The sequence below is a fragment of the Populus alba genome, chromosome 9 (genome assembly GCF_005239225.2).
Source record: "Populus alba chromosome 9, ASM523922v2, whole genome shotgun sequence".
Taxonomy (NCBI): Eukaryota; Viridiplantae; Streptophyta; class Magnoliopsida; order Malpighiales; family Salicaceae; genus Populus; species Populus alba.
In genome coordinates this window covers 6,352,503-6,380,326 of record NC_133292.1, presented here as the reverse complement: position 1 = coordinate 6,380,326, position 27,824 = coordinate 6,352,503, and the positions used below count along the sequence as shown (strand labels likewise).

Genomic DNA, 27,824 nt, shown 5'->3' with positions numbered 1-27,824 from the left:
TTCCGAGCTCGGTACAGTGGATGTGGCCCTGAACACGGTGGCCCCCACGGTTATAGCGCAAGGTACCTAGAGTCCTTTGCTCCGAGCCTCCAACTAGAAGTAGCCAACACTATCGAACACACGGCGGAAAATGAGACAGCCTTACTTTCAGGCCCACCTACCCAGGGGTCCGGGCCTAGATCCAAGGTTCAACTTACCCAGCGAAGAAAAAAAATATATACCCGAGGGCAGTGCTTTATTGAAGTTCTTGATGGATGGACGACTTGACGACACGACAATCAATCTGAGTTCTTTGGGATTCAATCATGGTGAGAAAAATGATAAAATATCAAATGCAAAAAATATCTAGAAAAATATCACGTAGTCAGCAGTAAATATCATAGGCCACTATCAAATTATAAAGTTATTGGATACGATTCAATAAAGAGATTAAAGAGGGCAGAAAAACGAAAGAAAGAGACGTACCAAAATTACTATGATAACATAATTAATATTATTAAAAGCGATTCCATAAGATAAATTTGATAACAAAAAAAAAATCATAAATATTAAATAAAATAAGTCATATAAATTGTTTAAAAACAAATAAATCCTAATATTTTTAAACAGCTTGTAAGGCCCTCATTTTCTCATTATTTTTTTTTTATTATTGAATTCATTTTTATCAAGATTTTTTTTTAATAATACTAATAGTGTTGTCATCAAATTTCAATGTATCTTTAATATTATTCATTATCTCTTCTCTTTTAATTTTTATGGAGATAGAAGAAAGAGAAAAATAAAGAAAGAGAAAAATAAAAATAAAATAAAATAATCCAAAATTACTACGATATTTTAATGATAACACCATCAGTATCATTAAAAATATCTCAATAAAAAAAATTCAACAACACCAAAATAAATCACAAACAATAAATAAACTAAAAATAACAAAACTCATTTACCTTCAAACCACTCATATAACCCACTTCAATTGTTGTTGATGATATCATTGAATTTATTTTATTCAAATAGATAATTTATCTCATCCAGATATTTTTAACAGATTATATTATCATTGAAGTTTCAATACTTTCTTTATTTTTCTTTTCTTCTCTCTCCTCTCTTTATTGTCAATTTGAGAGTGTAAAAGACAATTGCAACTCGTAAATAACAAAAATCATCTACGACTTTCAAAATTGATATTTTCCTGTGTTATTTTATCAGTTTTATCAGTTTTTATTTTTTAATTTACTATGTTATATTCCCAAAGAACTCCAATCAATCTACCATTCTGTCCCTCAGGTCACAGTCCATACCAGTCTAGATTCTTCTGTAACTTAATTTATTTTGTGCACGTAGAGCGAAATAGTAAGAGGATTAACAAGAAAAATAGCAAACTAAAATGAATGCAGATCGTTTCCTTCCCAATACTAACGAAAGCAGAAAAAAGAAAAGAAAAAAGTAATATATCATTGAAAACTGATTTCACAAATAGCAAACTCTAGACAAGTTGCATTCAGTCTGGGGACAATCCAATACTCTTCTTCAGCATAATAAGCAGTTTCGACGACCTCTGTTTATTTCTTGAAGACAAAGTCCACAAACAAACAGCTCGATGAATATTGATCAGTAGTACGCTTTTCGAGGGTTGTTCTGTCAAGATGAAATGGTAGACCATCAGAACAAGGCTAGCCTTGTAATAATTGAACTTGCAATTCTACGGAGGATACGGTGGACAGTTTATTAAACTAATAACCAATATCAAATACATGAAGGAAAGGACAAGAGAAGCAAGGGATGATACCAGAGGGTTTGGCCTGTGACGGTAACCAAGCATCATTCGCTTCTTATACTGCTCGTATATATCATCATCAGGAGACACCTCCCCAGGGTTGTGAGCACCAACACCCAAGTGATCCTTCTTTACATTGCCAGCCATGATCGGATTTGAAATACCACTTCTGGAGCTCCCCAGACCCTCACCTGAAAGCCACCCACAATATTATCAGGCTTCTACTCCACATTACAAAGCAAAAACAAATTATTAAACAAATAGAGCGAATAGAGAAGTCCAACTACGTTCTCAGAAATAATTACAATCTGCTCAAGTATAACACACATTCCAAGTCAGGCTGCAAATGAGGAATTCAACAAAACCACAAATGATTCCAACTCTAATCTCATGCTCTGTTTGAGAAGGAGAAACGCACTGGAATAGTATGCATATCATGCATCTAAATCTAAGTATTCCACCACTTATGGTTATTATAAGGATGTTCAAGCAGATCCATTGTGGTCCCGCTTTCTAGTCCTTCGGTGAATAATGATCAAATCAACAAAATTCTTTAGTTCATGTTTTGATTCAAGAAAAAAATAGTATTCATGACCACACTTTGTTCACATGTCCTTGCTGACCATCATGAAAAAGGTAAGCTGTAGAGTAAGTACACTTTATTAATAGAATAGTAAAGGCTCTAATTTTATTCCTTTGACTGATTGTTCACATCAGATCTCAGGTTCTCTACACTCCCTATCAAGGGTTCCATCAACAGCCCCTCAAGCAACTAATTAGAACCCCATCTCAATTTTCAAGAAAGGTAATGCAAAATGCTATTGATAAATTCCCTGAACTGCTATCAGTAACTCATGAGCACACTTTGATCCGATTTCCAAACTAACTCATTATGCAAAATGTAGCTGTAAGAGCAATTACAGTTTTACTAATAAAGTAATATTAACTGCTATCGGTACAGCACATGATACAAATCAGGCACAGCTAAATAAACTAATGCAGGCCAAACGAACTAGAAGAAACATGCTAAGAATAATTTATTCATTCTCTAGCAGGGAAAACAATTCAAATCCTGCCATTCACAGCAATCACATAGTTGAATATCCCATCAAGACAGAATTATTTGATTCATGATTTATAACTTCAGAGAAAATCAGAATTTCATGTGTGCACATGTGTGTGAGAGAGGGGGGGACAAGACTCAGAACCTTCTTTCCAACCCATTTTGGACAAGAGTTTATGGCCAACATTATCCGCCTGGATTCTAGCCCTTTCTGCAGCCTCTTTAGCAGCTTTTGTTGCAGCTACATCATTACAAGTAGCCAAGAATTTCTCAAGCTCTTCTGGTGGGATGTAATCACCCATGTGATGACCTTTTATGGAAGAAGCTGCTGTGCCACCAAAATTTCAAAATAAGACCATTATATGAAGAAAGCATTTGGAGACCACAATTGTTCTGCACATAAAGCATATACCTTGAAGAGAAGCAGGAGGGGGCATCTCATCCTTAGACTGTTTAGGCTGTCTCCTCCTCTCTTCCTGAGCAGCTTTCTTCATGTAGAACTCCATCATTTCTATAGGATCTGTACCTGCTGGTGCACTAGATTCACCTGCAATATGAATAAAAAGTAAATGCAACACCCAACAGATGGATACAGTTATACATAAAATCACATAATCGGTGTGTTTCCTGACATAATGTGGGACTTAACATGCAGACAATTCATCTGTTCACACGCGAGAAAGCAGTGATGTACCAAACAGCCACCAATACCTCTACGCAACAATGACATGATCAAAAAAGGCAACTGCTAAAAATCATTCGAGGCTACAACAATTTCTAGACAATCATTTTGATCTGATTCTAAATGGAAATCATTGTAGAATATAACCAATACATATATTCTTTAAACATTGACCCATGACTTTGGAACAGGGTGACTAATCCAGCATTAATTGGCTTTCAACATTATGCAAACAAATTCAATAAAAGAGCCGTGAAATGAAGTCTGTTTGGTAGACATTCTGGTGTAGAGAGAGATTGATGGATTTGAATGAACCCGAGTCTGAAAGGTTTGCCTAGGTACAGAATTGGGTGATCTAACATTCAAAGGATCTAATTCGATACAATCTACAGACTCCATTCAGTTGACTTTCATCAAGTGCGAACATCTCCAGAGTGCTCAAGCAGCTTCTGTTTTTAAAAGAACTTAAAGAGCAGATTTGTTTTTCCCGTGGGTTAAAAATAGAAATAAACTTCCAAATACATCCATTGTATACTGATAATGTGCTATTACCAGCTCTTCCTGAAGATGTTGACAATGAACTCTTAGGCTCTTCAGCAGCTTCGTATAAAGCTGAAGCGGGAATTTGGTAATTTGATTGCTGCTGCTGTGACCTTCGAGAGCTACCTGTGGATTTAGATGCCAAAGTACTTGTACCACCTATGCAGACAAAGTGTGCTTGGCATGAAAATTTCACTCTAATATCAACAAAATTTGAAGGAAAATTAAACAAAGCAGCACAAACAGAGACTCCCAACAATACAAACAAAGAAATGAAGATTCTTCTTCTAAAGTCACATTACATTACTACTTTAACATGTCGAGCATTTTTATCCGTCATAAGATCAGATAAATGCAGTCTTAAGATGGGACATCATGTCAACATCTTCAAGTGTGAACTTTGTTACTAGACATGAGGGCAAGAAACAAAATGCAACCAGGGAAGCTTTAGACAGTCTTAGCTCCCAGACAATAAATATAACCGCTACAAGGATAGCAATCAAAGGACTGACCACTAGAAGAGATATGAGAATCCCTGTTCTGTGAAAGAGCCTTTTCTTCTTCAGCGAGCCTATACTGATAATACTTGAAGTCTGTGCAATTCTCATCGAATAAAAATCTGCAGATAACACAAGCACCACTTATAAATAAAACATTTAAGTCTCCAATGCACAACTTGAAGCAAAGGAAAAGGATGCTATCAGAATTAAAAGGAAAAACAATGTGTAATGAGACCAGTGTTACTCATGACTCACTTGAAAGGTGTATCTCCAGGATTCTTTTGGCGTGTAACATTCTCAAATTGCCTTCCATGTTTAGCAACGAAACTTGCTAGTTTGTCTGCAACATTCTTCACTGTGGGATCACTTGGGGGAGGTGGTGCTGCACATCACTTATAAAACTGATTAATACCAAGAGCATGAACAAGGGAATGCAAATTACTCTTGTAGCAGGCGTGCCACATATGGCAAATCTTTCATTGAACATCTCTTTCCACCAATGTTGATTGGCACTTAAGATATAAGCTGCATTCATGAGACAAGAAACATTCAAGAACGATTTGTTCTCCTCATATGCTGGTCAAGATCAGAGTAGGCATTACCCAGATGATGGTTTCACAGCTAAAGACTCCTTTTTGAAAGAGATGCGTCCATGTAAGGCTTTAAAAACATGAAGACCGTAGGAAATAATGAAGATTGACAACTACTGACAGTCCAACTGTGTGTGAAGAAAGGGGTGAGAAAAAAAATCATTTTACAAAAACTTTAACTCTAGTCATCTGTTTTGCAAGTGAGTAGATCAAAGGAAACATAGACTTGTGACATACATGAATACCTTAATATAAATTCAAACCATAAAAATCAAAAGCCAATAGAGAATAGAGTAAGAAAATCTAGCAAGAAATAGGTATAAGCAGAAGCATTCTAGCAGCTATGTGTGCAAGTGTGATAACTAAGGTCATATCTGACACTACAGCAGCAGACATCTTGTCAGAATGTAAAGCCGCATTCATAAATGATAAATATCTTCTCAAGTATCATCTATCAATCAAGAAGTTAAAACACCAAATAAATCACAAGAATCTTTCATTGCAACTCAACCAGCTCAGAGAATATCTATATTAGTAGTAATTACCAACAGCCAATCGTTTCAATGATTGTTCAGATGCATCCAGTTGACCCAACTTCTGCCTCTTTGCAGACACACCACCTGAAGTATTTACAGCATCTGCTTCATCTTCATCCTCGTCATCTTCACCCAACTTAACTGCAGGTGCCACAAGCTTTGACTTCTGTTTCAAGCTGAAAGCAAGTTTGCCACTGGAAGCAGTCTGGGATGTCTTCGATGCATCATTAGTCTTAAACTGCATAGTTACTTTACCAAAAGAAGGTTTAGGCGTCACAGTCCCTGAAACAATTGTTTTGGGTTTAGAATCCTTTTCTGCAGCACCCTTATCCTTTTCCTGTTCCTTTTCATTCCCTTGCTGAAGTTGTTTAAACTTCTCCATAAATGAACCATCATTAACAAACAGACTAGATGGTGCTCCTTTGTCCATTTGCTAAAGAGCCAAATATCCTCAGGTTGTTTACAGGAAGTTACTGTCTGACAAGTAAGCTTTCAAGCAATTTAGACATACGTAGAGACCTTTAGGTCTGATCTTTACGACTTCGAGTCATGCATTTTTTAATATAACAACGATAGTAAACAAAAAGGAACATGAACAACTACATTATCAATAATCCACCCAAATCCTTTACCAGAAGAATTATATCTTCTGCATCTCAAATAAGACCGGTAATTATCGACCATCCAAACCTGCCTATAATAAATTAATAATCCACACTAACTAGACCAAACCTGCCCAATTACTCCATAGCTACCGAACCCCTCAACCCTAACCGCTTGTAGCCCAAATCCCATTTTTAGCACTCAAATTCGTTTCAGCCCCTATAAAAACTTAAAAAAAAAAAAAAAAAAAGTTTAGCTTTCAAATTATAAAATCACTCCTTTAAAGGTTTTCAGGAAAATAATAAAACTCTAAATCATGGAAGAACCCAAATACTTGAGAAATTCTATAATTGATATAGAAACGAAATTTCCCAATCGTCTCACGACTATAATCAATCCCTAACTCTAATCAACTGACATTAAATCAATTCAATTCAAAGCACAGAAAATATATGAGCCAAAGAATTCCAAATTTTTTTAGATCCGCAAAAATAAGTAATTTAAACAGATAATCTAAAACACTAAAACTCAAATCTGCCAAACAATAATCAATAAGCTTTAAATCCACAAAATCAAAATTCGACGAGATTTGAAACTTTTGTATAGATACCTTAATGATTTATCAGAAGCGTTGATGTCAATGTGTGAAAGTTATTTAAGCATTGATCGTGATGATTTTTTGGGCTGGATAGAGAAGAAGAAAGAAAGGTTTTTTTCCTTCTAAATTGGGGAAAGGGAAGGAGAGAGAGGCTGACTTGAGACGCATGAGCGAGAGGATTTGCTTTGCTGTATATGGTTGGGTAAATTGACATTATTGTCCTTGGCGTTTGAGAAAATATGTATTATGGTAGCGTTACTTCATTTACTTTAGACCCTGGATGTAAGGAGAAAACAAGAAAAAGACCATATTGCCACTTTACTGGTTTTGCGTGATGAGAATGGAAAGTGCATTTAATAAAATTTATGTAAAAAAGAAATGTTGAAAAGTATTTAATAACATTTATAAAAATATATTGTTGGATAAAAAAATCAACAACTTTGAATGATAATTATATTTTAAATATAATATTAATATTATAACATGTATTAAATACTATGTTGATTTATTAAAATAAAGATTTATAAAATCTTTATTCATGCATGTACTTTTATAATTTCTATTCACTTGTATAGTATATAATTAAAATTAAAAAAAAAATTCAATCATCTAGTAAATAGTAATAAAAATTTGAGACTAAGAAATTTACTCTTCCTATGATTGTTAATATTGATGACCACTGAAAGCTTAAATGGTCATTAACTTTAAGATTTATGGGGATTGATCAATGTATGCGTACAAACTAACCCGAACACTTAATATTTTAAAAAAAAATTCTTCCAATAAAGATATTTATTCTAATATTGTATTATATTGCTAAAAATTATAGGACCATGGCTGAAAACTTGTGTTTATATAATAGACTCTCTATGCTTATTAATATAAATGCATATTATTTAAACAAACAAACAAACTCTTTTTTTTTTCTTTGCAAGAAAAAACATTAAAATTTCTTATAATAACATGTGATATGGAAAAATGTTTTTTAATATCTAACTATGCTGATAAATAAATTGATACAGATTTAATGGTGATTGTTATTTTCAAGAGATCTAATTATAAATAATCACACACGCATTTATATATCACTACCAGATCCCTCTTCAACACTATAATCCATGATGTTGGAAGAGAATTCCCATGACTTAATTTTTTTTTTTTTCATGTTCTGATGTATACTAAAAAAAATCAATTAAATAGACGAACAAAATCTTCTTTCTGTATGAAAAAACAAAAACAAGCAAGGAGCTTACACTACCAATTTAACAATTTAGAGGAGCAACATAAAATAAAAACAAACATTACTATCCCCAAGTTCCATTACAGCTCCATCCAAGCAGTGCAGAAGAAAGCAAGAAGCTAGACAACCCACCAGTACTGCAACAAAACACAGAGGGAATTCCGTTCCCATGGACACAAGTAGGAGCTTAAAAACCTTAAACATCACAACCCCTTTACCTTTCAACTTCCGTTCAAGAGCCTCTCTTTTACGTCCTTTCTGCTTATCACAACTCAAGAAGCATCTCAACCCTTCTCTTCCACTGTCTCAACGCTACTCTCTTATTTGCTCTCAATGTAATACCCTCTTTAACTATCTTTCGCGATATGCTTATGACTTTTTTTTATATAATGTTTTGGGGGTGCTTATTGTTTAATTTTGTGGGTGTAGCTGGAAGAGGAAATGGGAATTCTTTGCCAGATGGAGTGGGTAAGGGAGTTAACGAAGTCTCTCGCAATAAGAAGCTTCTTCAAGTGGTACTAGTTTCTCCTCAGGTACTATCTATAATCTAAATTTCACACCTTTTTTATTCAAGATATAGTATCGTTGCTGGCTCAATGCAGTGTTTGTGTTATTTTGGCTCCTAATTATCTAATTGTTTAAGTCAACTCATTGATTTTATTAAAGACGAAGTTAATCCAGTGGAATTCGGGCGTGTTTATGTGAATTATATGTAATTGTTTTAGTTTGAGGTGTAATTAGATTGCCAATATATCATGTCGGGTGTAAGCCATTGGGGCAGTTAAAATTGAGGCAAGTTTAGATTGTTCAATCTTTGTTATTGTTGCTGTTCATGTTATTCGGTTCGGACATGACAGTGGTCCATACAACGAGGGATGACCCCTCCGGTAACTATTGAAATCCCAGAGAATTGTGATGGTGAAGATGCAATATTAATAGTCTAGAGTAATGATTATAGACAATCATGCAAAAATAGACTCACTTTCAAGCAAAAGAAAGAAGATCACCAGAGCATTATCTTTTGTACTTTATGGAGTAAAAGCATAGAGTTGTAGAGCCATTTAGTTTGAAACTGATAACACTAAATAACCATTCATATACGGCCCTGTCTGTGCATGCCTACTACAGTCCCTTTAATTAAAAAGATAATCAATGAGAATATATGGTTGGGAGTTAGGGGTTGTAAACCATCCGGGTGCAGCTTGTGATGTTCTTGCTGTTGCTTGCTCAATATGTCCAAAATCAACCATTGAATATGATATATTTTGTGTAGTCTGTAAGCATTATCTGCTATAAATGTTCTGAAATCTGATGTTCCTATCTCTCATTGTTAGTTGAAGAGAAAACACAAAACAAGTTGAGCAGAATCCTTAAGTTCCTAGTAATTTGTGGTCAACTTGATGTTTCATGTAAAACGATCTGTTGTTGCTCATAAATTGAGTTGCTTCAATTGTTTGAACCTGACTTTTGAAATTGTGGGTTGGTCGGTTGGACTATATAGTTTGCATTCTGCTTGTTCATTGTGAACAGTGCCTCTATGGTACCCTTTATTTGAAACTGTTGTGGAATTTGCTCATGCTGTTTGAGTGTTGACAAGAAGTAACCTTTTGTTGCTTGCTAAGTAACTCTTGTGCGTTTGTGTTCACAAATGGAAGGAATATTAACGACTGTAGATTTTCATATATGGAGTAAATTAAATGGCTGTGCATCACGTGAGAGCTCAATATATTTTCCCAGTTATTTTTTTTTTAATCATTCATTTCCCTGTTATTAATATCTCCAAATGTCAGAAGTATTTTGGTATCATCAAATTCAATAGCAATTAAAACATACTTTTCCTGTTTCTTTTGGGTTGCAGACAACCTCAATTTCTCAAGGCAGCCTCATTTTTGTTGTCCTTGGCAGATTCCTGGAAATACAGGTTGCATTGCAAGAACATGTGCGGCAACGGCTGTTGGCCTACACTTAGTTGGGGTAGTAATTCACAATTGATCTTTTACTTTGTGATTATCACCTATTGCTCATTTGACATGCCTCTTTCTCTCTCAGCCCTTAGGATTCCAAGTTGATGATGCAAAACTAAAGCGTGCTGGACTAGATTACTGGCCGTATCCTTGCACATCTTCCGTCAAGGGATCTTTTAGCTAGACATTTTGTCAGTGTAGTTGTTCTGCCACATCAACATCCCTTGATATGGGACTAAAGATTTATATGTTTCTGTCTTTCTAAGGTTCTGACTAAATGAGCTGCTTGTGGAACTGCATGCTTTCTTCTTCTTTAACCTTAAGAAGATGGAAGAACAAAAAAAAAAATGGTAATTTGATAGTGTTTACTGCTGTAAGAGCTTGACTTTTGTTCGTTGCACCAGACCCAGCTTTTTTTAGTTGTTTCTGATTTTAGAGATAGAAACAACGTAGATCTCTTAAAAGCATTATTCTGCAAGATCATTTAATATTCAAATTCTATTAGCATTAACTTCATATGGATGTGTTTCCTTTTATCAAGTCTCAATCTTAGATACGTGGTTGTGAAAGTTCATGACTCCTGGGCAGAGTTTCAAGACTATTTCAGGCAGCAGGTTTTGCTCATTTCTGATGGTGTATTTTGGAAAACATGTTTTCTTTCTTTGATTAAGCATATTACTGTCCCTTGATGCATGCAGGAAGGGGATAAACGTCTGCTGGCATTTACTAAAAGAGGAACAGCAACTCATTCCGTAAGTCTTTTTTTCTTGTCACGACTCATTAAGCAATTTTGCTATTCTTAAAGATCTCATTTGCAATGAGTGAATAACTGATGCGTCTCATTGGTGTCAAAATCTATGACAGTCCCATAAATGTTTAAAATGATCTACAGATTTGTATCTCCTTTTGCAGGAATTCTCCTATAGGAAAGGCGATTATCTAGTATTTGGCTCAGAAACATCTGGCTTACCGCCTGAAGCCTTGCTGGACTGCAAAAGCAAAATGTTTGGTGGTGGGATGATCAGGATACCTATGGTTGAAACATATGTTAGATGCCTAAATCTCTCTGTGAGTGTTGGCATCGCTTTGTATGAAGCTTCTAGACAGTTAAACTATGAGCAGCTTCAATACCCCCCAGAAGATTTTGTGAATGGCGGCGAACAGTCATTTATCACCGAGGATATTTTTGCTTGATATTAATACATCACCAGCAAACCAGTGAGACCATCAATGATTATTTGGAAATTTTGGATAACCATTTGAATTTCTTTTGGTTAACAGGGATTTGTAGGAGAGGTAACATTTAATTTACAAATCAAAACAGTATTTAACGTTGTTTTAGTTGAAACTCCTTGCGATGGACCATGCAAAACGGGCACTTCAGCAGAAATGTTCGTGGATTGTGTTTTTGAGAGTGTGTTGAGTGTGTTTCGCCACCAGAACTCTTCAATCGTCATAATCCAGAGTCATGTTTTGTGGGCCTCTGACTATATAACCTTCTCGTCCTGTTAAAGGCTCCTTTGCTCTTCATGAAACACCAAATTACATGCAAGACGACTGACACTCCCAGATGAATTTGCGGACTTCGTTCAATTTTCTCTCAAGATTGGTGTTCACTAGAAACTTGCATTGCATTTCAGAAAATGTAGAAGTTAATAAGCCAAGCTTTTTGCCCAGAAACGGATAAACATGCATGTGCTGGAATCTGAATATCCCTGAAACATGTATTTTTCATCAGTTGTCACAAACACCAAGAAGAAAACAAACGATACTAGCCAGGTAAACAACAGAGCAAACTTAAAAATAATTAAATGAAACAGGTGATTATGCAAGTAGCTACTGATACTGTGACTCCACCGACATGAAACAGTTAAACTATCTGTCATTATTTCACGATCCAAAATCTCATGGCATTGTCTCCTTTTTTTTATGAGTAGAGGTGTCCGTTGGAGGTTGGCCATTTCACATGACAAGTCTCAAACTTTAATGATTTTCTAATTAGGACAACGCCATGTTCTTGCATGATTGATCATAATCCACCTGTCCTTCGTTAGGCCATTTATACATTTGGATTTTTATGATTAATGTCTCTGTTTTTTTTTTTTTTTTTCTTACTTTGTTCTTCTTTTATATTCCCTTCAAAACTTCTCCAAATGCGACCATATTCCACAAGAGGTCTTAAGCATTCAAAGAACTTAAACCGATAATTAAAAAGGTGGGTTCATCATAGGCTTTCACTACCCACTTAATTAACAATTACAAGCCGAAATGAAACTCTTTGGAATCTAATGGTCAATGTCAAGAAGATTTTAAACTATAAACTGCTGAATACAGGGGATAAAATGATTTAAATTCATCCTTTACTTTACAATGTTCATAAACAATTCTGGGAAAAAAATTAACAGTGCTGATGATAATTTGTTCTACATCCAACAGTGTATAAAGCAGGACGGGCGCCTATAGGCTGAAAAACAAAATGCACCTACCCCTGTGTGCATAGACATGTGCTTTCGTCCTCATACAGCATATAGATTATTTACCCGATATTGTGAGCACAGTGAGCCTGTACATTTGATTGATACACTATATCTAAAACATCTCTTTGCTTTTTATCACATGATATACACACAAGTTGCTTGTATATGGTGGGGTCATAATTTAATTATCTTGTTCACGTATATACTTTCCAATGTTGGTATACGGTAAAAATAAAAACGGGTTAAGTTTTTTTTTATTAAAAAATATTTTTATATATTTTTGTCTTTTAATATGCTATATCAAAAATAAATTTTAAAAAAATAAAAAAAATATTATTTTAATTTATTTTTAGATAAAAAAAATTTTTAAACTACCATTACTATCACTAACATCTCCTTTGTTCTCAGGCTTTTCATAAAAGAAGAAGAAGAAGAAATCAATTGTACAGCAAGAATGGATGAGAGAAGCAAGATTATGTTGTGGAGCTCCAAGATTACGGAAGCCAGATAGATATAACTATGGATTGCATTCTCATAATAAATAAATGGAGTCCCTTTTAAGTTTAAATCCCATCAAGGTTTTTGATCAATTGATTACCGAGGAAGTGAAGCACAAGGTTCAGGAACAGAAGTAAGAGGCACGGCACATTCGAAGATTTTGAAGATCCTGTTAGCATTTGCTTGTCTTATAATTTAAGGATTTTTTATATAAACAAAAATGTACTCTGATGGACATACATTTTCTATATACGTACAACTAATTTATGGAACATTTATTAACTTGCGTCCTCGCCTGGGTCCCTTCAACAGAACACCCTGGCTCCACCATGCCAACCAATCAAAAGCTTTCTTCTTCCAGGGAAGTTGAGGAGGAGGAAGAACAGTTGATGTGTGATGAGAGGAACCTGAACCAGAACTACATGTCACTCAAACCCAGTCCTGTACAAGTCACAGCCTGATTTCATCCTTGTAATAACTTGAATATAGCACATTGCTTTCGTTGCAGGGACCTTCACTTAGGACGACGCATAACGTCTCCTGTTAGTTGATACAGTACTTTCTTACTTCTTCGCCCTGTCTTTAAATGGTCGCCTCGCTTTCTTCTTCTTCTTCTTCTTCTTTCTAGGGTCTATCTTTCATAACTATTACATGGTTACATACTTACATTAGAGCTTGTTCGAAACACTGCTGAAGCTTGATTTGTATGTACATTTGATGTGAGGAGCAGTGACAATATTGCAGAGGCAAAAGATATTCGGAGACGGGCCTGCCAGTCATGGAAAAAAGCTTTTTGGTACAGCTGGTGGGGTTTATCCTGGATGAGTCCTTTCGATATCATCATAACTTGTGCCAAAAGTGAGTGCAGAAATCCCCTCATGGAGGAGAGCCCTGTGAGCTGTAAGACCTATCCAAAAGATAAAAAGGAAAAAGGAAAGATTAGAATGATTATGAATGTTTTTTAAAGTATTTTTATTTGAAATTATAACAAAACAATATCTTTTTAGTTTTAAAATTTACCTTGATAACATCATATTATAATAATTTTAAAACATTAAAAAAAAATTACAGAACTACTGCAACAAGACAAACACTTTCTGAAGCCCAAAAGAAATTCAAGAACTTATGTGCAAAACATAAGATTTAGGTAAGGTTAACATTTAAGAAGATACTAGTTTTTTTTTTTCCATAAATGCGGTTCCTCGTCATGGCATTAGTTTCGGTAAGAATATAGAGATTCTTTCGAGAGGGTTTAAGAAGAAACATGTTCTCTCACTACATAAACACAGGAATTCGTTGTATCAGCATCACTCATTAATTTTTGGACAATAATTTGGTTGAAGAATTCTCCTCGATGTACTAATGAATTAGCACCGATTATGTCGTTGATTACTGTACTCTATAAATCTTGTTTTATTCGGTAAGATCTGCTTTTGTAAAGTAAAAATTGAAAACAAGAAAAAGTCTTAATCATGAGGGCTGTGATTCTTGTCTGAAATGATGGTAGGGTCTCTGTAACGTTAATGTTAGATAGATGATGTCGCCGGTGTCTATTGTGAACCGGGAAAAAAAAAAATATTAAACCAAATAGATAACGTTTAATATTTTTTTGTGTTTTTTATTATTTTGATATGTTAATATAAAAAAAAATTAAAAAATATATATTTTCATGTATATTTCTGAAAAAAAATATTTTAAAAAATAATAATTATTATATTTCTAAACATCCCCTTAAACTTTTATATTTGTTTTGTGTTTTCAGATCATTTTGATTTGTTAATATCAAAAAATAATTTTTTTTAAAATAAAAAAATTTATTTTAATATATTTTTATGTGAAATATACTTTTAAAAATAATCATTACTATATTCTCAAACATCCCCTTAAACTTTTCAAATGAATTGAACTAAATCCAACTAGACTTTTAAAAATAAATATAAAAATGTTTTATTTTGTAAAAAAGCTTGCTACTCATGATTGACAATAATTTTTTTGCCCTTCCAAAACCTTCAAGACTTGCATATTTTTATTAAAATATAAAGTTTATATTGTCCCCTAATGTATAAAGAAGGATATGTTCAATGTTTGCATAATTTTTACTTGGAACAAACTTTTGTGCTTACATTTATATATATTATTTGGATAAGCTTATATTTTTTCTACTTTTTTTTATGTGATTATATTTATATAAGTTGTTGAGTACATATAAATATCTAATCTATTTTATGAATTAATTTCAATTTTATTCTTTATTTTATAAAAATCAAACGTATAAAAATTCAAAATACTCTAAAAAAACAACTTAAAAAACTAATAGGTTTGGTTAGTTTTATTCTTTAAAAAACCATACTAAATTAAAATGGTCAGTTTAAACTGATTTTCAGTTAAATCCAATTCTAAACACATATAATTTTTTTCTGGCATGGTTGTTTGTTTTTATTAAAAAAACAGAACATGAACTACGAGTCTTTATTTTTTTCGCATTTTCCAGCAGATAATGTATTTTGCATTGAGAGTGCACAGCTGGAGGGAGGAGGGCCATTTATATTTTTCCTGCCTGATAACTGAGGAGGCTGTCTCAGGGCCCCGCCGTCTCGCTCACCTATACAGTTCATGGAGGCCTTTACTGGAAATTCGATTGCAATGTAGTAGTGACTGGGGAGAGAGCACAGAAACCAAATTTGGAAAAAGAAAAATTAAATCATAGGGTGTGAGCTTAACCGTAAATTAGACAATAGATCAAGGACATGCTCGTCCAAAACAATATATATATAACAAACCTCATCTCCCAGTTTCCAAGACCTCCTCCCATCCTTCTCTCTCCCTCTCGCTCTCTGACACAACACTCTCTGCTTTCATTGCCGACATCTTCCTCTTAAAAACACAAAAGCTAATACATTCTAGCAATTAAAGACACGTCCTCCGAGCAAAACTCAAAATCACCGGAGATGAGTGCGTTACTCACAGCACTAGCTCTCCTGTTCACCCTCATCTACACAGCCACTTCCAGTTGCACTCCATCAGACCTAGCAGCATTACTAGCCTTCAAGTCTTCCCTCAATGAACCATACTTAGGCATCTTCAAAACATGGTCAGGCACTAACTGCTGCTCCAACTGGTACGGCATCAGCTGTGACCCCACCACAGGCAGAGTCGCAGACATCAACCTGCGAGGTGAATCCGAAGACCCCATCTTCGAGAAGGCTGGCAGGTCAGGCTACATGACAGGTGCCATCAACCCTTCAATATGTAAACTTGACAGGCTCTCTACGCTCATTCTGGCAGACTGGAAAGGGGTTTCGGGTGAAATTCCTGGATGTGTTGCTTCTTTAAGTAATCTCCGAATCTTGGATCTTATAGGTAACCAAATATCTGGCAAGATTCCTGCAAATATTGGGAATCTACAGAGACTTACTGTCTTAAACCTTGCTGATAATAGACTCACTGGAGAGATCCCTGCATCTCTCACAGCTTTGGCTAATATGAAGCATTTGGATCTTAGCAGCAATAAGTTGACTGGTCAGTTGCCAGCTGATTTTGGTAACTTGAAAATGCTTAGCCGTGCATTGTTGAGTAAAAACCAGCTGAGTGGAGCAATACCAAACTCTATATCGGGCATGTATCGGCTAGCAGACTTGGATTTGTCTGTTAATAAAATCTCGGGTTCGGTACCGGGCTGGATAGGCAGCATGCGGGTTCTTTCTACGCTTAATCTGGATAGTAACATGATTTCCGGTCAATTGCCAGCATCTTTGTTGAGCAGTACCGGTTTGGGGATAGTGAACTTGAGCAGGAATGCTATTGAAGGCAACATACCGGATGCTTTCGGACCGAAATCTTACTTCATGGCTCTTGACTTGTCTTACAACAATCTAAAGGGTCCGATACCCGGTTCACTTTCGTCGGCAGCATATGTGGGGCATTTGGATTTAAGCCACAATCATCTTTGTGGACCAATTCCTGTTGGGACACCATTTGATCACCTTGAAGCACCCTCGTTTAGTTTTAATGATTGTCTTTGCGGGAATCCATTAAGGACTTGTTAATCTATTAATAAGCCGATAAAAGGTAAAACTGGGCGTCTCGTTTTTCGCCCGAAATACCGGGTTGTTCTATAGGTGTGCTCAAGTGTCATTATTGTAAAAGTGGATCATCATATTAAGTGTGAGTTATTTCTATATTTTATTAATGTAATTGCAATGCGATGTTTGATGATGTTGATCCTAAGCTGAAATAGTGAAATGGACAAAATGTAAAATAGTTGCATGCACGTGATAACACAGCATGAGCTCGATTGACAGAGATTCCTGGGAAAGTGAGATCAAGATCATGCACTATTAATTAATTAATTTCTAAGCATCACTATTATTGTTTAATGATGAGCATTGCTGAAATAATTGCAGAACAATAAGGAGAATCCAGACATGAAAATATAAAGAGAGTTGGTTGTCTCACAATTAAAAAAATATTTAGAAGTGTAGTTTGATTGGTTTTTTAAATATTTTTTATGTAAAAATATATTAAAATAATATTTTTTTATTTTTTAAAATTAATATATCAAAATGGTCCAAAATATACAAAAAATTTTAATTTTTTAAAAAAAATTGAACTTTTTAAAAACATGGAGTAGCCTATATTTTTAAACAGGCTTAAAGTTATTATTGTTTTTAAAGTATATTTTTTTTAGAAATATAATGAAATAATAATTATTATTATTATTATCTAAAATTTATTTTTAATATAAGTATATTAAAATAATTTAAAACAAAAAAAAAATTAAACTTTTTCAAAAACATTTTTAAAATAAAAAACATACTAAAAGAAATCCAAAGCACTTTCTTTTTGTTTTTTAGCTTTTGGATATGCAAAAACAGCATCCACGTGATCAACACCGGCAGGGTCATAAAGAGATTCGCATTATTTGTATGAAAAGATTATCTTTACTTATTATTTTCATAGATGTGTGGTCTATCTTCAAAGCCTTCGGTACCGGGAGGAACAGAAGTGAAGGCTATATATCTTTCTGCACTTTAAAAAGAAATAATCAATGAATGCATAAAGTTCCTCAATTTCTTCAAGTGCTAGCACTACTACACCTTTTGAAACCTACGAGTTTTCTCAGCACTGTGCAGGAAGCACAGAAACAAATCAACTTCCATTTTTAACAAGTAGGTTAGACAATAGTTATGATCTGCTGCCCTGTTTAAGATACCCTAGCCCAATACATTGGATTTGAGCAAGTTACTGTTTGCAACTTTGCATAAAGATAGCACATACCCATACTTTAATGCGTGCATTTATCAAAGATAGAACTTAAATTTCTCACACAGCATTTATGATATTGTTAGGTGGGAAGAGAAGTAAACACAATAGCAGAAGTCAGACTCTCATACAGCAATGCATGTTCCCATGAAATAAATGTTGCGTACCTCATTGATTACAATCTAACAATGCTGCTCCCTTCCCATTGATGGTGCCAAATAGCGATATGGGCGTTGGTTTGCTGGCGTACACTACATGTTCCTATAATATTTTGAACAGCCATATATAATCCAGAACAAACCATAAGACATGTACTTCTTATCATCATTAAGCTGAATATTGCAACATCTATTTAAGTGTTTTCGGCCTTGACTGAATTTCGTGAATATCCAGTCATTCCATGACTCGATCCGTCATGACGCAGAAAATTTTAACCAGATTGTAACATCCAGTCATTTTGGTTTTAAAGATAGATTATGTTTTTAAGTTTCAAAAATGTTTTTTTAAAAAAATTAAATTTATTTTTTTATTTTAATTTTTTTTATATGTCTTTAGATTTTTTTGACATGCTAATATAAAAATATTATTTTAATATATTTTCTAAAAAAACACATAATTACCACAAACAAGTACGGAAGAAGAAATAAATAGGTTACACAGAGCTACAGCATTTCTATTCTTAGCAAATCACATGTTTGAATCAGCAAAATACTATAATTGAAACCCCGAAGAGCTGTTGGACATTTAAGACATTCAAGAATTTCCTATCCTAATTGACAGTAAAACGGCAAGGTTTGGCATAAAAAGAAGCCTAAAGAATATCAGCTAGATCCTTGTATCGATAATTTATTCTGCCTGGAACAGTAAATTCCCATATTGGATGTGTCTTTCAATGGTGAACATAAAAAGGAACCTAATGTTATGAAAAGATAATCTTACTTTTGATACACATCAGGTAACAGGGAAAGAGGGTTAGCCTTGCAAATGCTCGAAGATATGTTATTTTAACTTCCATTTATTAGTTATTTACCAGATTTTATTTAAAACCAAAAATAACGTGACAAACAGTGAAGGCATCTCAAGCTCAAGAAAATCACATTTCAGATTCAAATCCAATATTCCAAAATCCCTCAGGAGTCAAGGGAGGGGCATACTTGTATCGATGCCTAGAAACACCATCATGATGTTCACACCGAACGTTCTGTTGATTACCATCAGCAGACTTACCTCCATTAGTGGGAAGAACTGCATCATAGAATTTTTTGCACTGCTTGCATTGAACTCCTTTCAAATTTTGCCTCTCAGCTTTCTTTCGAACTGGTTCAACATACTTGAAACCTCCTTTTCCACCTATTGGAACTGGCATCCGCTGCTCCCCAGGGCTACGATCAACATTTGCATCCTGCGTTTCATCATCTGAACTGCCAGGGTCCATGTTTTTTTCTTTCTGAACTACAACGTGAGGATCATGAACTTCTTCCTTCATGGCTTTGTCCAAGTCTGCCCTAAGGTTCTCCAATGGGGTATCAAGGAAATCATCGTGAGGGTCAGGCCCATCTTTGCCTTGGCGAGATCTAGTATCTATCCAACTAGATGCAGGTCGCTTTGTGCCAATTATTCGAGTGGATTTTACAGTGGGAGGACATTTTGGTGCTGCACAACCAGAAGTCGGAGATTTGAAGTTTGCGATTGGAATTGATTTCACAACTTCATTGTCCACCAAGACATTGCTAAATTCATTTTCAGTCTTGACTTCCTTCATCTCACAAGGCGCGGCAGATGCATCAACATTTTTGTTCCCACGGTCTAAAATACCAAGCAATTGAAGATCGATTAGGATCAGGAAGAAATGCACATGCAATTTATGAGAAACTACATACGCCCTAGGGTTTTTTTCTGGCAGGATTTTATAAAGCACAAACATAATAAATTCAGAAAAAAACGGATTAAACATTCGAAGTACCTACCAGGAAAATTTAGCAATTTATCTATGACCTACCAAGCTACAACTACTAACGAATCACCACGGAATTCAATTGTCTAGTTCTCTTTACTTTGTAGAAACATGAAGTAAAGAATCAATAAAACCTTACCAGTTGAAGTTGTCAGTTGATGCTTCAAGGAACCACTTTCATCTTCTAATTTGTCATTAAGCATATTCTTCATAGTAAGACCAGACTTTGTGCAGAGATATTTATATTGAGACCTCAACTTTATGTAAAGACCACGCAAATCACTCATCTTCCTCTTCTCAGCCAGCAACTCACAATCCTTCAATTCAATTCGGTGAAGCAAGTTTTCATACGAAACCTTTCTTTCAGCCTCTTTAACGCTGCTACTGAGATTTGCCTGTAGTTCATTGACCTTCTCCTCTAACCCATTCACTTTGTCTAAAAGTACCTTTTTATCATTCTCAGACTTCTCCAACTGTTCTTTTTGCTTCAAGATTTCCACAGCATTCATTTCAATTTGTTGAAGTAATTCAGCTTGCAATACTCTCCCCTCTTCAATTTCTTCCGTTTTTTCCCTAAACTTTTTTTTAAGTCCACCAAGATTCTCCTCCAGACATTCCACTTTGTACATAAGTTGTTCCTTCTCCTTTTCATGCTCAGTCCTCAACTTCTCGTTATCCTCAATCAATTTCAATAGATACAAAGCTTTCTTGCTCAAACTGTTTGCCAACTCTGTTTTCTCTGCTACCTTTTCTGTCTTCGTCCTAACCTCCTCTTGTAGCTCTTCAACATGTTTCTCTAAGCTCTTCACTTTAGCAAGCAGCTCATTGGTCTTCTCCTCATTCATTTTCAATTCCCTTCCTTTATCCACAATCATAGCTGCCTTCGTTTGAACCAACTGAGGTAACGTATTCTGCAATTCCATCCCCTCACCAACTTCCTTATACTTCTTCATAACCTCCTGCTCCAGCTCATCAATTTTTGATTCTCGATTTCTTGGTATAGCAAGCAGCACATTTTCCTTCTCATTCGGCTCCCCCGCCGACTTTTCCTTCCCAACCTTGAGAAGCTTGTTTTCTTCAACAACTTCCTGCTTCTCAACCCGAAGCTTCTCAATAAGCTCCAAGAGATGTTGTTCCTTTTCTTTCCACACCTCTTCCGCATCCGAATAAATTTTCAGCAAGCTCTTGCATTTCGTTTGGAAATTCGGGTAAAGCTGGTTACTGAATATGTATTCTATTTGAGAAATCCTGTCTTTTGCTTCCTGAATTGTTGCTACCAGTATAGTACTAAGCCCTGAGACATCACCGGCTTCTAGTTTCGGACAACACTCCAGGAGCTCTCCCTTCATCTTTCTAAAACGAAATTTTGTGAATTTTAATTACAAGATCCGCAAAGCACAGAAACCAAATTAGTTGCATGATGGATTGGAATGCAGATAAAAGCTTAATTAGGAGAAACGAAGCAACTTAAACCTGAAGTTTTTATATTCTGCAAACGGAGAGTTTTTGTAACCTCGTTTTCTCAGGAGACAAATAGCAAAGGAAATGGAAATGTAAAGAAAAAATAAGGAGAGAATTTGGGAATACCTTATGTTATTGAAGTGGATGGATAGATCTGAGTAGAAGTGGCGTTGTGAATTTGTTGAGCAGACGATGGCGGCTTAATTGTCCTTTCAAAAAATCAAAACGAAAAGCTTCGCGGCTTAACTGGACTGGGCCTTTTCGTTAATTTGACAGCCCACTGGTTTATGCATGTTAAACACGGTATGAATTATGTTCTTCTAAAATTTTAAATTATTTTAATTTAATATTAAAAATAATTTTAAATAATAAAAAATATTATTTAATATATTTTTAAATAAAAAAATTTAAAAATTATTATCGTTATTATTGCGTATTTTCTGAGGGAGTGTCGAATCAAAATGATTTTATATTAATTTATTAATACACTTTTTATCATCTTGAAATTCAAATAATAAAAAATAGATAATGAGAATCAAGATTTTAATTATTATATCAAATACGTAGTTTAAATCAAGATCATCTTATTAATTATGTTTTTTTATATTAAGTGATTTAAAGCGTGTAATTCAGAGTAAAGACGGACCGATTGTCAGAAATCAGCCTCGCTGCAAAAACCTGAACAAGCTTTAACGAGGCTCAAAATCCCCAAGAACATGCCCATCTCATAAGGAAACAGGAGCTTACAACTGGGCATCGAAGGTAGGTCTCTTGCACTACAAAGATCTCCACACCTCTAAATAAGCTGAGAATCAAACTTTCACAATCCCTGCTTCTGTTGGCACAAATAGGAGGAAAAGTAGAGTTTATGCTAAAATGTGCAAAACGTTTTCGACACCAAATTAACATGGACAGTCAACTCTTGGCGCAACTGAATGACATTGGAAGCATACACGTTATGAACAGCTAAAGACCTCTATTCCACCCTGTTCTCAAGTAAAACAGCCATCGATTTTCTTGTATATATGAAGCCAAGCATAGCCCTTGTGTGGTTATGGTTATAATCATGTTGTAAGCCCTCAGCTCAGAAGAATCAGCAGATACACAAGCACTTGTTGCCTTTGCAGGGGTAATGACCAATAGAGATGAAATACTAGATTTAACATCAACTACGAGATGCTTAAAACTATCAATGCATATAAATAAAAGTCAAAGATATTCTCTGGTAAGGATGTTCCCTTAAAAAACTCCAAAACAAAATGAAATTCACTAGAATGCTCAAAAGATATGGCCAAAACTGAAATTAAACTAATAACACAACGGAGGCAGGTTTTACTTCACTCTTCTTTGTCATCAACGACCATGGTGCCCAGTCCCTTGAATCCCTCTAGAGGTAGCTCTGAAACAGTGACAAGGGAGTAAAATTCTTCCTTGGCATCTTGATCATCATTCCTCTTCCGTGCAACGCGAACACGAATTCTCCTTGGGACACTCCTAATACCACGGCTCCAGATATGCTTGTTTAGCTTAACATCAACTCTAACATCAGGAGTCCCCATGGCCTTCTGAGCAAACTTCCTTATTTCCTTAATGGCCTTTGGAGCCTTCTTCTTGAAGGTGCTGCACATAGAAATCAAACATTTTATTCAAAACAAATCATATCAACTACCCAACCAAGAAGAAAGATGGAGTTGGCTATCAATGAATGGGCACTAATTTGCAAAACCTATTCCATTGCACCAACTACATGCCTAGAAAAGTTTGAACTTCTTAACCCTCGCAGGTCAAAGCTTAAATTACATCAGTTTTAAGAAGATATCCTAGAATGTAAAGTGAAAATGTCTGCAATAAAGGTTTAAGACAAATAACGCAGAAAGGAGAAATAAAATGTACAGCAAATGCCCAAGATTTGTAATCAGGCATGGTGAAAAATCATTTTATTTAAGCAGATACAAGAAAAATAACCTCGCAACTCTGAAGAAAATATATTCACATCTATTTCAAGAGGAGAAGGCTGAAAAACGAAGATGACAACCGAAATCCCAAGTCAATTAAAGAAAAAGGTTATAAGAAAACAATGAGCAAGAGCATAACGAGCTCTCCTATAAGAATAAGATATATATGAGCCCTATGATTGTTTGTTCCTTCTAATTCTCTTAGAAGATTCATAACAGCAACTAATCAAGTTCTTCTTTCAATTCAATAGTAAATAGCCTCTCTTCACTCTTCAACAAATCTGATAAACCAAAAAAATAACTTCAACCTTCCAATCTAATTTGTTGTTTTACTCGGGAAAAAACACACCTTTCAGTATAGAAATATTTCAATAACTCAAAAACCTAACAAATTCTTAACTCATATCTAAGTTAAGAATAAATGAAGAGGAAGAAAGTCAAGTACCATCCATGCAAGCGTTTATGGAGGTTGATGGTGTACTCTCTGGTAACAACCTCCTCCTTTCTTCCTTTCCCTGATTTCTCTGGCATCTTTGCAGCGCACCTATTCACAGAAAGGTCACGACCTTCCTCTTTCTTTCGGCTGCTACAACTAAACCCTAGCCGCTGTTTCACTATTAATATACTACCACTTTATAATAAAATATCCTCGTCTTGCCGCAAAACTACCTATATACCCTTTCGTCGAGGCTTTTTTTGTCATTTGGATTTCTATATTTACAAAAAAAAAAAAAAAAGCGCTAGATTTTGTTTCCTGGGTCGGCTCAAGTCTGGACCCAAGGAGAATTGACATATGGGCTTCGTTGCTTGAGACCAAGTAAAAATGGACGAACAGTCCAGACCTTTTTGTTCAATTTTGACTAGAACTAGCAATGTTGTTTTAGCTTCAGTGTAAAAAAGCAAAGCGGGAAGAGCACAGCAGAACAGAAGAAGAGAGAAAATCTAGGGCACACTTCACTTCCCTAAAGAAAGCGAGGTCTTGCTTCTTCTTTTTTTGTTAATTTATATTTATTTTTTGTTAATAGTTGTCATCATGGATGTATTTCTCGTTTCCGTGGATGATCCTTTTCTCTTTGTATCATTCTAGGGGATTTTGGATTTCTGAGTGAAGAGGAGCTGCATAATTGATTATATAAGATGGTAATTGAGATTATGTGTTAAATTTTTTAATCTTGTGATTAAGGTTTAATGTGTGTGACCAAATGTGATTTCAGTCCGGAAGGAAAGAAACAGTATTGGATTTGGCTAAGTTTGTGGACAAGGGTGTTCAAGTCAAGCTCACTGGTGGTAGACAAGGTCGATACTTTTTACCTTTCTGCGTCTATTTTTATATGTAGATATCATGGATATGGATTTGTGGATTATGATTTGTTTTTACATTGTTTTGGAGTTCAGTTTGGTTGTTTGGGGGGATTAGGTTAAAGAAAAGAGAAATGAGAGGACTTGAAGTGTATTTACTGAAAGTGAATGTTAGGTGCAATGTTGTAATCGTCAAATTTTCTCAAGTTGGGTGTAAAGGGTCGAACAAGGATTTCCTATTTTTTTTTTTTTTTAATTTTAGACATTAGCTGGAAGGCAGATGACTAGTATGGACCATGGAAGGACCATGTTTAAAATGTGGCACTGGAAACCACCTTACATTGTAGAAGGTGTATTTCAGGGGATGATAATTGATCGTGTAATAGATGGTCACTTTTGCAATTAGAGACGTGCTAGCTTTTATGTGGTGTTCCAAGTGCTGTGATTTTAGGTTTTGAATTAGAAGATTTAGGATATAGGTTCGTCATTTGTCATAAGAGGCTAGCATGCTTCCACTAGCGGCAAGTCTTTTTATTGTTCTGTGAGTGAATGGAAGTGTGAAGGCACAAGTCATGCTTGAAATTGTATAGTGGAGATGGGTGTGAAACAGATATATGAGAATGAGATTGTGGATATCGAATTAATGGCTAATTTTTGGTCAAAAACTAAGAAATATTTTTGTGTAATATTTTTTGTTTTCAGCATGTACCTGGCAGATTTTTGAAAATTTTCTTTCTGCCACTGCTTAATTGAGATAGAGATTCCAAATCTTTCATAAATAAATCGTTGTCATTTTCTATCTGTGGTATGCAAGGCTAACCTCTTGCACTTTTGGGTTCAGTGACTGGAACTTTGAAGGGATATGATCAATTGCTAAACCTTGTCCTGGATGAAGCAGTAGAATTTCTAAGAGGTAACCATTTTACGTTGTTCTAGCAATGTATTATGGTAGTTTTGCATCAATTTTTTAGTGCATCTACTCAACATATTTCTGGACTTGTTTTTTAGCATCTCTCCAGTCAGTTCTGTTATACTGTCACCTAAGTCATGGAAACTCACCATTTCATTCTATTTAATTCATGTTAACAACAGCCATCTCCTTTACACTATCATTTCATTTGGATGGGCTGGATTATGTAATGGTGTTAGCTCTAGAATTGCACTTTGGGGGTGCATAGAGCTCGTCATTGAGATCATCTTGAAATGTTAAATAGTTTAGTATCAAGCATCAACTTGTTTTAACTTCTGCGAGGATTTTTTTTTAATTGTGCAACTGAAGTTGCATTGGCACTCAATGAATGCTGAAGTTTTATCTATATAGTTATGTGTGCTATTCACAGTTTCTGAGAGAGAATGCATAAGGATTGATTTTGATTTCTTTTCACTTGGGTTGCAGATGCTGATGATCCACTAAAGACCACTGACCAGACAAGGCGCCTTGGCCTGATTGTATGTTTTCTTCCAATCTCATTTATTCTATTTATACATTCACAAAAAGGGTCTAATTTTGTATGAACCCAAACTGGCGCTCATGTTTTGAAATGTATTATGATCATACGTGTGGTGTAGGATTGCTAGTGAATTATTTGACCCAAAATTACCATATAGAATGAGTTTGGACCAATATTTCTTTTGAAAGTCCAAATGATATCCGTACAATTTTTTCTAAAATTTTGGCATATGCTGGGCAAGATAGATGATGCTGAACCTTCAGAGCAGTATTATTTTTCTCAAGTTGATATAAAGGCTTTGTTGTTGTTGAAATGATTTTTTTTTTTAAAAAAAAAAAAAAGCTGTTTAAATTGTACTCTTGAAGAGGTTTAACTACACACTAATCCAGATCTTTTATATTTTAGAGATTTTTCTTTGTTAGATCTTACTCTGATGCTCTTATTACTACAAACCACTCGAGTAGTTAAGGTTCCTATTGGATCTGATAGTTTTTTTATAAATTTGTTGTCATTGTGACAAGCCCGTAGTTTCTGCAATTTATGTCTCCTTGAGATTTTCGTAACAATTGCCTATGTTTTCACTGCCACCATCATTCAGTTGTTACCTGTACTTCTTGACATTTCATCACTAGCCGAACAAAAGATTGGTGAAAATTTTATTTTCTACATTTTCAGAGCATTCAGGCACGTAGTATTTAAAGTAGAGAGTCTTTGGCCTTGCATTTTTTATTCTCTCACATTGGAAGTATGGAAATAATGAGTACAATGTTTTATTGTGCTACAGGTTTGCAGGGGAACTGCAGTGATGCTGGTGTCACCAACTGATGGTACAGATGAGATTGCCAACCCTTTTGTCCAGCCAGATGGAGCCTAGTTGTATCATTGTTTATATTCAAAGCCGCTAAGTTTGAATCTCGATGCTCTTTTGGCTTGCTTCTCGTTCTAATTTTGAGAAATTGCCACGCTACTGGGTAGGGAGTTCGTGGTGAGCTTTTGTTTAGTCTAACCCGTGCTCTTGATTTGTTTTTTTTTTTTATCTTCAATGAACTCTAATGGTAAAACTGTTATCTCGCCCTATTACTTAGTTGGCTGAGTTGACTAAGATACCGTATATTGCACGCAGTAGTTAGTTGTGCTTACCAAGTTATCCTTCTTACCCAGAAAAGGACAGTGAAAAATATGTGAAGTGTGTGTTATTGAAATCCTTGATGTTATTTTAATCTAGTTGAAACATGAAAAGCTGTTGATTTTTGTGTCTTAAGGCCAGGTGGTTTGAATTTTTCTTTTCCCTGTTAAATCTTTTGTTTGTTCTCCAAAGTTCTATGCAAGGATTCCTTTTTGGGCCCTTCGGCTTTTGTTTGGTACACTTTCATTGGA

The 27,824-nt window shown here is 35.1% G+C and overlaps 6 protein-coding genes across 11 annotated transcripts; 3 read left to right on the top strand and 3 right to left on the bottom strand.

Annotated features, from left to right (window-relative positions):
• Positions 1-1,431: 1,431 nt before the first annotated feature.
• LOC118027667 (SURP and G-patch domain-containing protein 1-like protein) lies at positions 1,432-7,068 on the bottom strand. 5 transcript variants are annotated; one of them, XM_035031081.2, is made up of 9 exons: positions 6,899-7,068; positions 5,695-6,516; positions 4,815-4,941; positions 4,572-4,678; positions 4,072-4,218; positions 3,250-3,384; positions 2,983-3,165; positions 1,787-1,965; positions 1,432-1,635 (listed from the first exon to the last, which is right to left on the bottom strand). In XM_035031081.2, exons 2-9 carry the CDS (start codon positions 6,113-6,115, stop codon positions 1,609-1,611), a joined length of 1,326 nt encoding a protein of 441 aa, XP_034886972.1. In that variant the 5' UTR covers positions 6,116-6,516; positions 6,899-7,068; the 3' UTR covers positions 1,432-1,608. The 5 variants fall into 5 exon arrangements, with proteins under 5 accessions (XP_034886972.1, XP_034886976.1, XP_034886975.1 ...); XM_035031085.2 differs by having other exon boundaries at positions 2,983-3,162; XM_035031084.2 differs by having other exon boundaries at positions 5,695-6,174.
• Positions 7,069-8,127: 1,059 nt separating this feature from the next.
• LOC118027668 (uncharacterized) lies at positions 8,128-11,431 on the top strand. Its single transcript, XM_035031089.2, has 7 exons — positions 8,128-8,461; positions 8,556-8,659; positions 10,032-10,100; positions 10,176-10,234; positions 10,644-10,704; positions 10,789-10,842; positions 11,003-11,431. Exons 1-7 carry the CDS (start codon positions 8,296-8,298, stop codon positions 11,282-11,284), a joined length of 795 nt encoding a protein of 264 aa, XP_034886980.1. The 5' UTR covers positions 8,128-8,295; the 3' UTR covers positions 11,285-11,431.
• A 4,415-nt stretch (positions 11,432-15,846) lies between these two features.
• LOC118027669 (uncharacterized) lies at positions 15,847-17,284 on the top strand. The gene has a single exon (XM_035031090.1). It carries the CDS (start codon positions 16,014-16,016, stop codon positions 17,109-17,111), a length of 1,098 nt encoding a protein of 365 aa, XP_034886981.1. The 5' UTR covers positions 15,847-16,013; the 3' UTR covers positions 17,112-17,284.
• Positions 17,285-17,840: 556 nt separating this feature from the next.
• LOC118027670 (protein gamma response 1) lies at positions 17,841-22,767 on the bottom strand. Of its 2 annotated transcripts, XM_035031092.2 has the most exons (3): positions 21,869-22,767; positions 20,421-21,634; positions 17,841-20,133 (listed from the first exon to the last, which is right to left on the bottom strand). In XM_035031092.2, exons 2-3 carry the CDS (start codon positions 21,628-21,630, stop codon positions 19,421-19,423), a joined length of 1,923 nt encoding a protein of 640 aa, XP_034886983.1. In that variant the 5' UTR covers positions 21,631-21,634; positions 21,869-22,767; the 3' UTR covers positions 17,841-19,420. The 2 variants fall into 2 exon arrangements, with proteins under 2 accessions (XP_034886983.1, XP_034886982.1); XM_035031091.2 differs by having other exon boundaries at positions 20,421-22,767.
• Positions 22,768-22,919: 152 nt separating this feature from the next.
• On the bottom strand, positions 22,920-24,310 carry LOC118027671 (large ribosomal subunit protein eL31). Its single transcript, XM_035031093.2, has 2 exons — positions 24,143-24,310; positions 22,920-23,362 (listed from the first exon to the last, which is right to left on the bottom strand). The coding sequence occupies exons 1-2, from the start codon at positions 24,226-24,228 to the stop codon at positions 23,080-23,082; spliced, it is 369 nt and encodes a 122-aa protein (XP_034886984.1). The 5' UTR covers positions 24,229-24,310; the 3' UTR covers positions 22,920-23,079.
• A 215-nt stretch (positions 24,311-24,525) lies between these two features.
• LOC118027672 (sm-like protein LSM7) lies at positions 24,526-27,708 on the top strand. The gene is made up of 6 exons (XM_035031094.2): positions 24,526-24,673; positions 24,785-24,837; positions 24,912-24,993; positions 25,838-25,909; positions 26,393-26,445; positions 27,232-27,708. The coding sequence occupies exons 2-6, from the start codon at positions 24,835-24,837 to the stop codon at positions 27,319-27,321; spliced, it is 300 nt and encodes a 99-aa protein (XP_034886985.1). The 5' UTR covers positions 24,526-24,673; positions 24,785-24,834; the 3' UTR covers positions 27,322-27,708.
• The last annotated feature ends 116 nt before the right edge of the window (positions 27,709-27,824 follow it).

Bases quoted from the DNA above. Each gene is read 5' to 3' on its own strand.
- LOC118027668 (XM_035031089.2), top strand. From the start codon at position 8,296: ATGGACACAAGTAGGAGCTTAAAAACCTTAAACATCACAACCCCTTTA. The intron at 10,235-10,643 runs GTATCCTTGCAC...TCTCAATCTTAG, and splicing joins GCTGGACTAGATTACTGGCC to ATACGTGGTTGTGAAAGTTC. The intron at 10,705-10,788 runs GTTTTGCTCATT...TGATGCATGCAG, and splicing joins AAGACTATTTCAGGCAGCAG to GAAGGGGATAAACGTCTGCT.
- LOC118027667 (XM_035031081.2), bottom strand. From the start codon at position 6,115: ATGGACAAAGGAGCACCATCTAGTCTGTTTGTTAATGATGGTTCATTT. The intron at 1,966-2,982 runs GTTCTGAGTCTT...GGTGGCTTTCAG, and splicing joins CAAAATGGGTTGGAAAGAAG to GTGAGGGTCTGGGGAGCTCC. The intron at 1,636-1,786 runs GTATCATCCCTT...TCATCTTGACAG, and splicing joins GTCACAGGCCAAACCCTCTG to AACAACCCTCGAAAAGCGTA.
- LOC118027672 (XM_035031094.2), top strand. The intron at 24,994-25,837 runs GTCGATACTTTT...TTTTGGGTTCAG, and splicing joins GCTCACTGGTGGTAGACAAG to TGACTGGAACTTTGAAGGGA. The intron at 26,446-27,231 runs GTATGTTTTCTT...ATTGTGCTACAG, and splicing joins CAAGGCGCCTTGGCCTGATT to GTTTGCAGGGGAACTGCAGT.
- LOC118027670 (XM_035031091.2), bottom strand. From the start codon at position 21,630: ATGAAGGGAGAGCTCCTGGAGTGTTGTCCGAAACTAGAAGCCGGTGAT. The intron at 20,134-20,420 runs GTAAGGTTTTAT...TTGGTATTTTAG, and splicing joins TCAACTGACAACTTCAACTG to ACCGTGGGAACAAAAATGTT.
- LOC118027669 (XM_035031090.1), top strand. From the start codon at position 16,014: ATGAGTGCGTTACTCACAGCACTAGCTCTCCTGTTCACCCTCATCTAC.
- LOC118027671 (XM_035031093.2), bottom strand. From the start codon at position 24,228: ATGCCAGAGAAATCAGGGAAAGGAAGAAAGGAGGAGGTTGTTACCAGA. The intron at 23,363-24,142 runs GTACTTGACTTT...TTCTATGTGCAG, and splicing joins CATAAACGCTTGCATGGATG to CACCTTCAAGAAGAAGGCTC.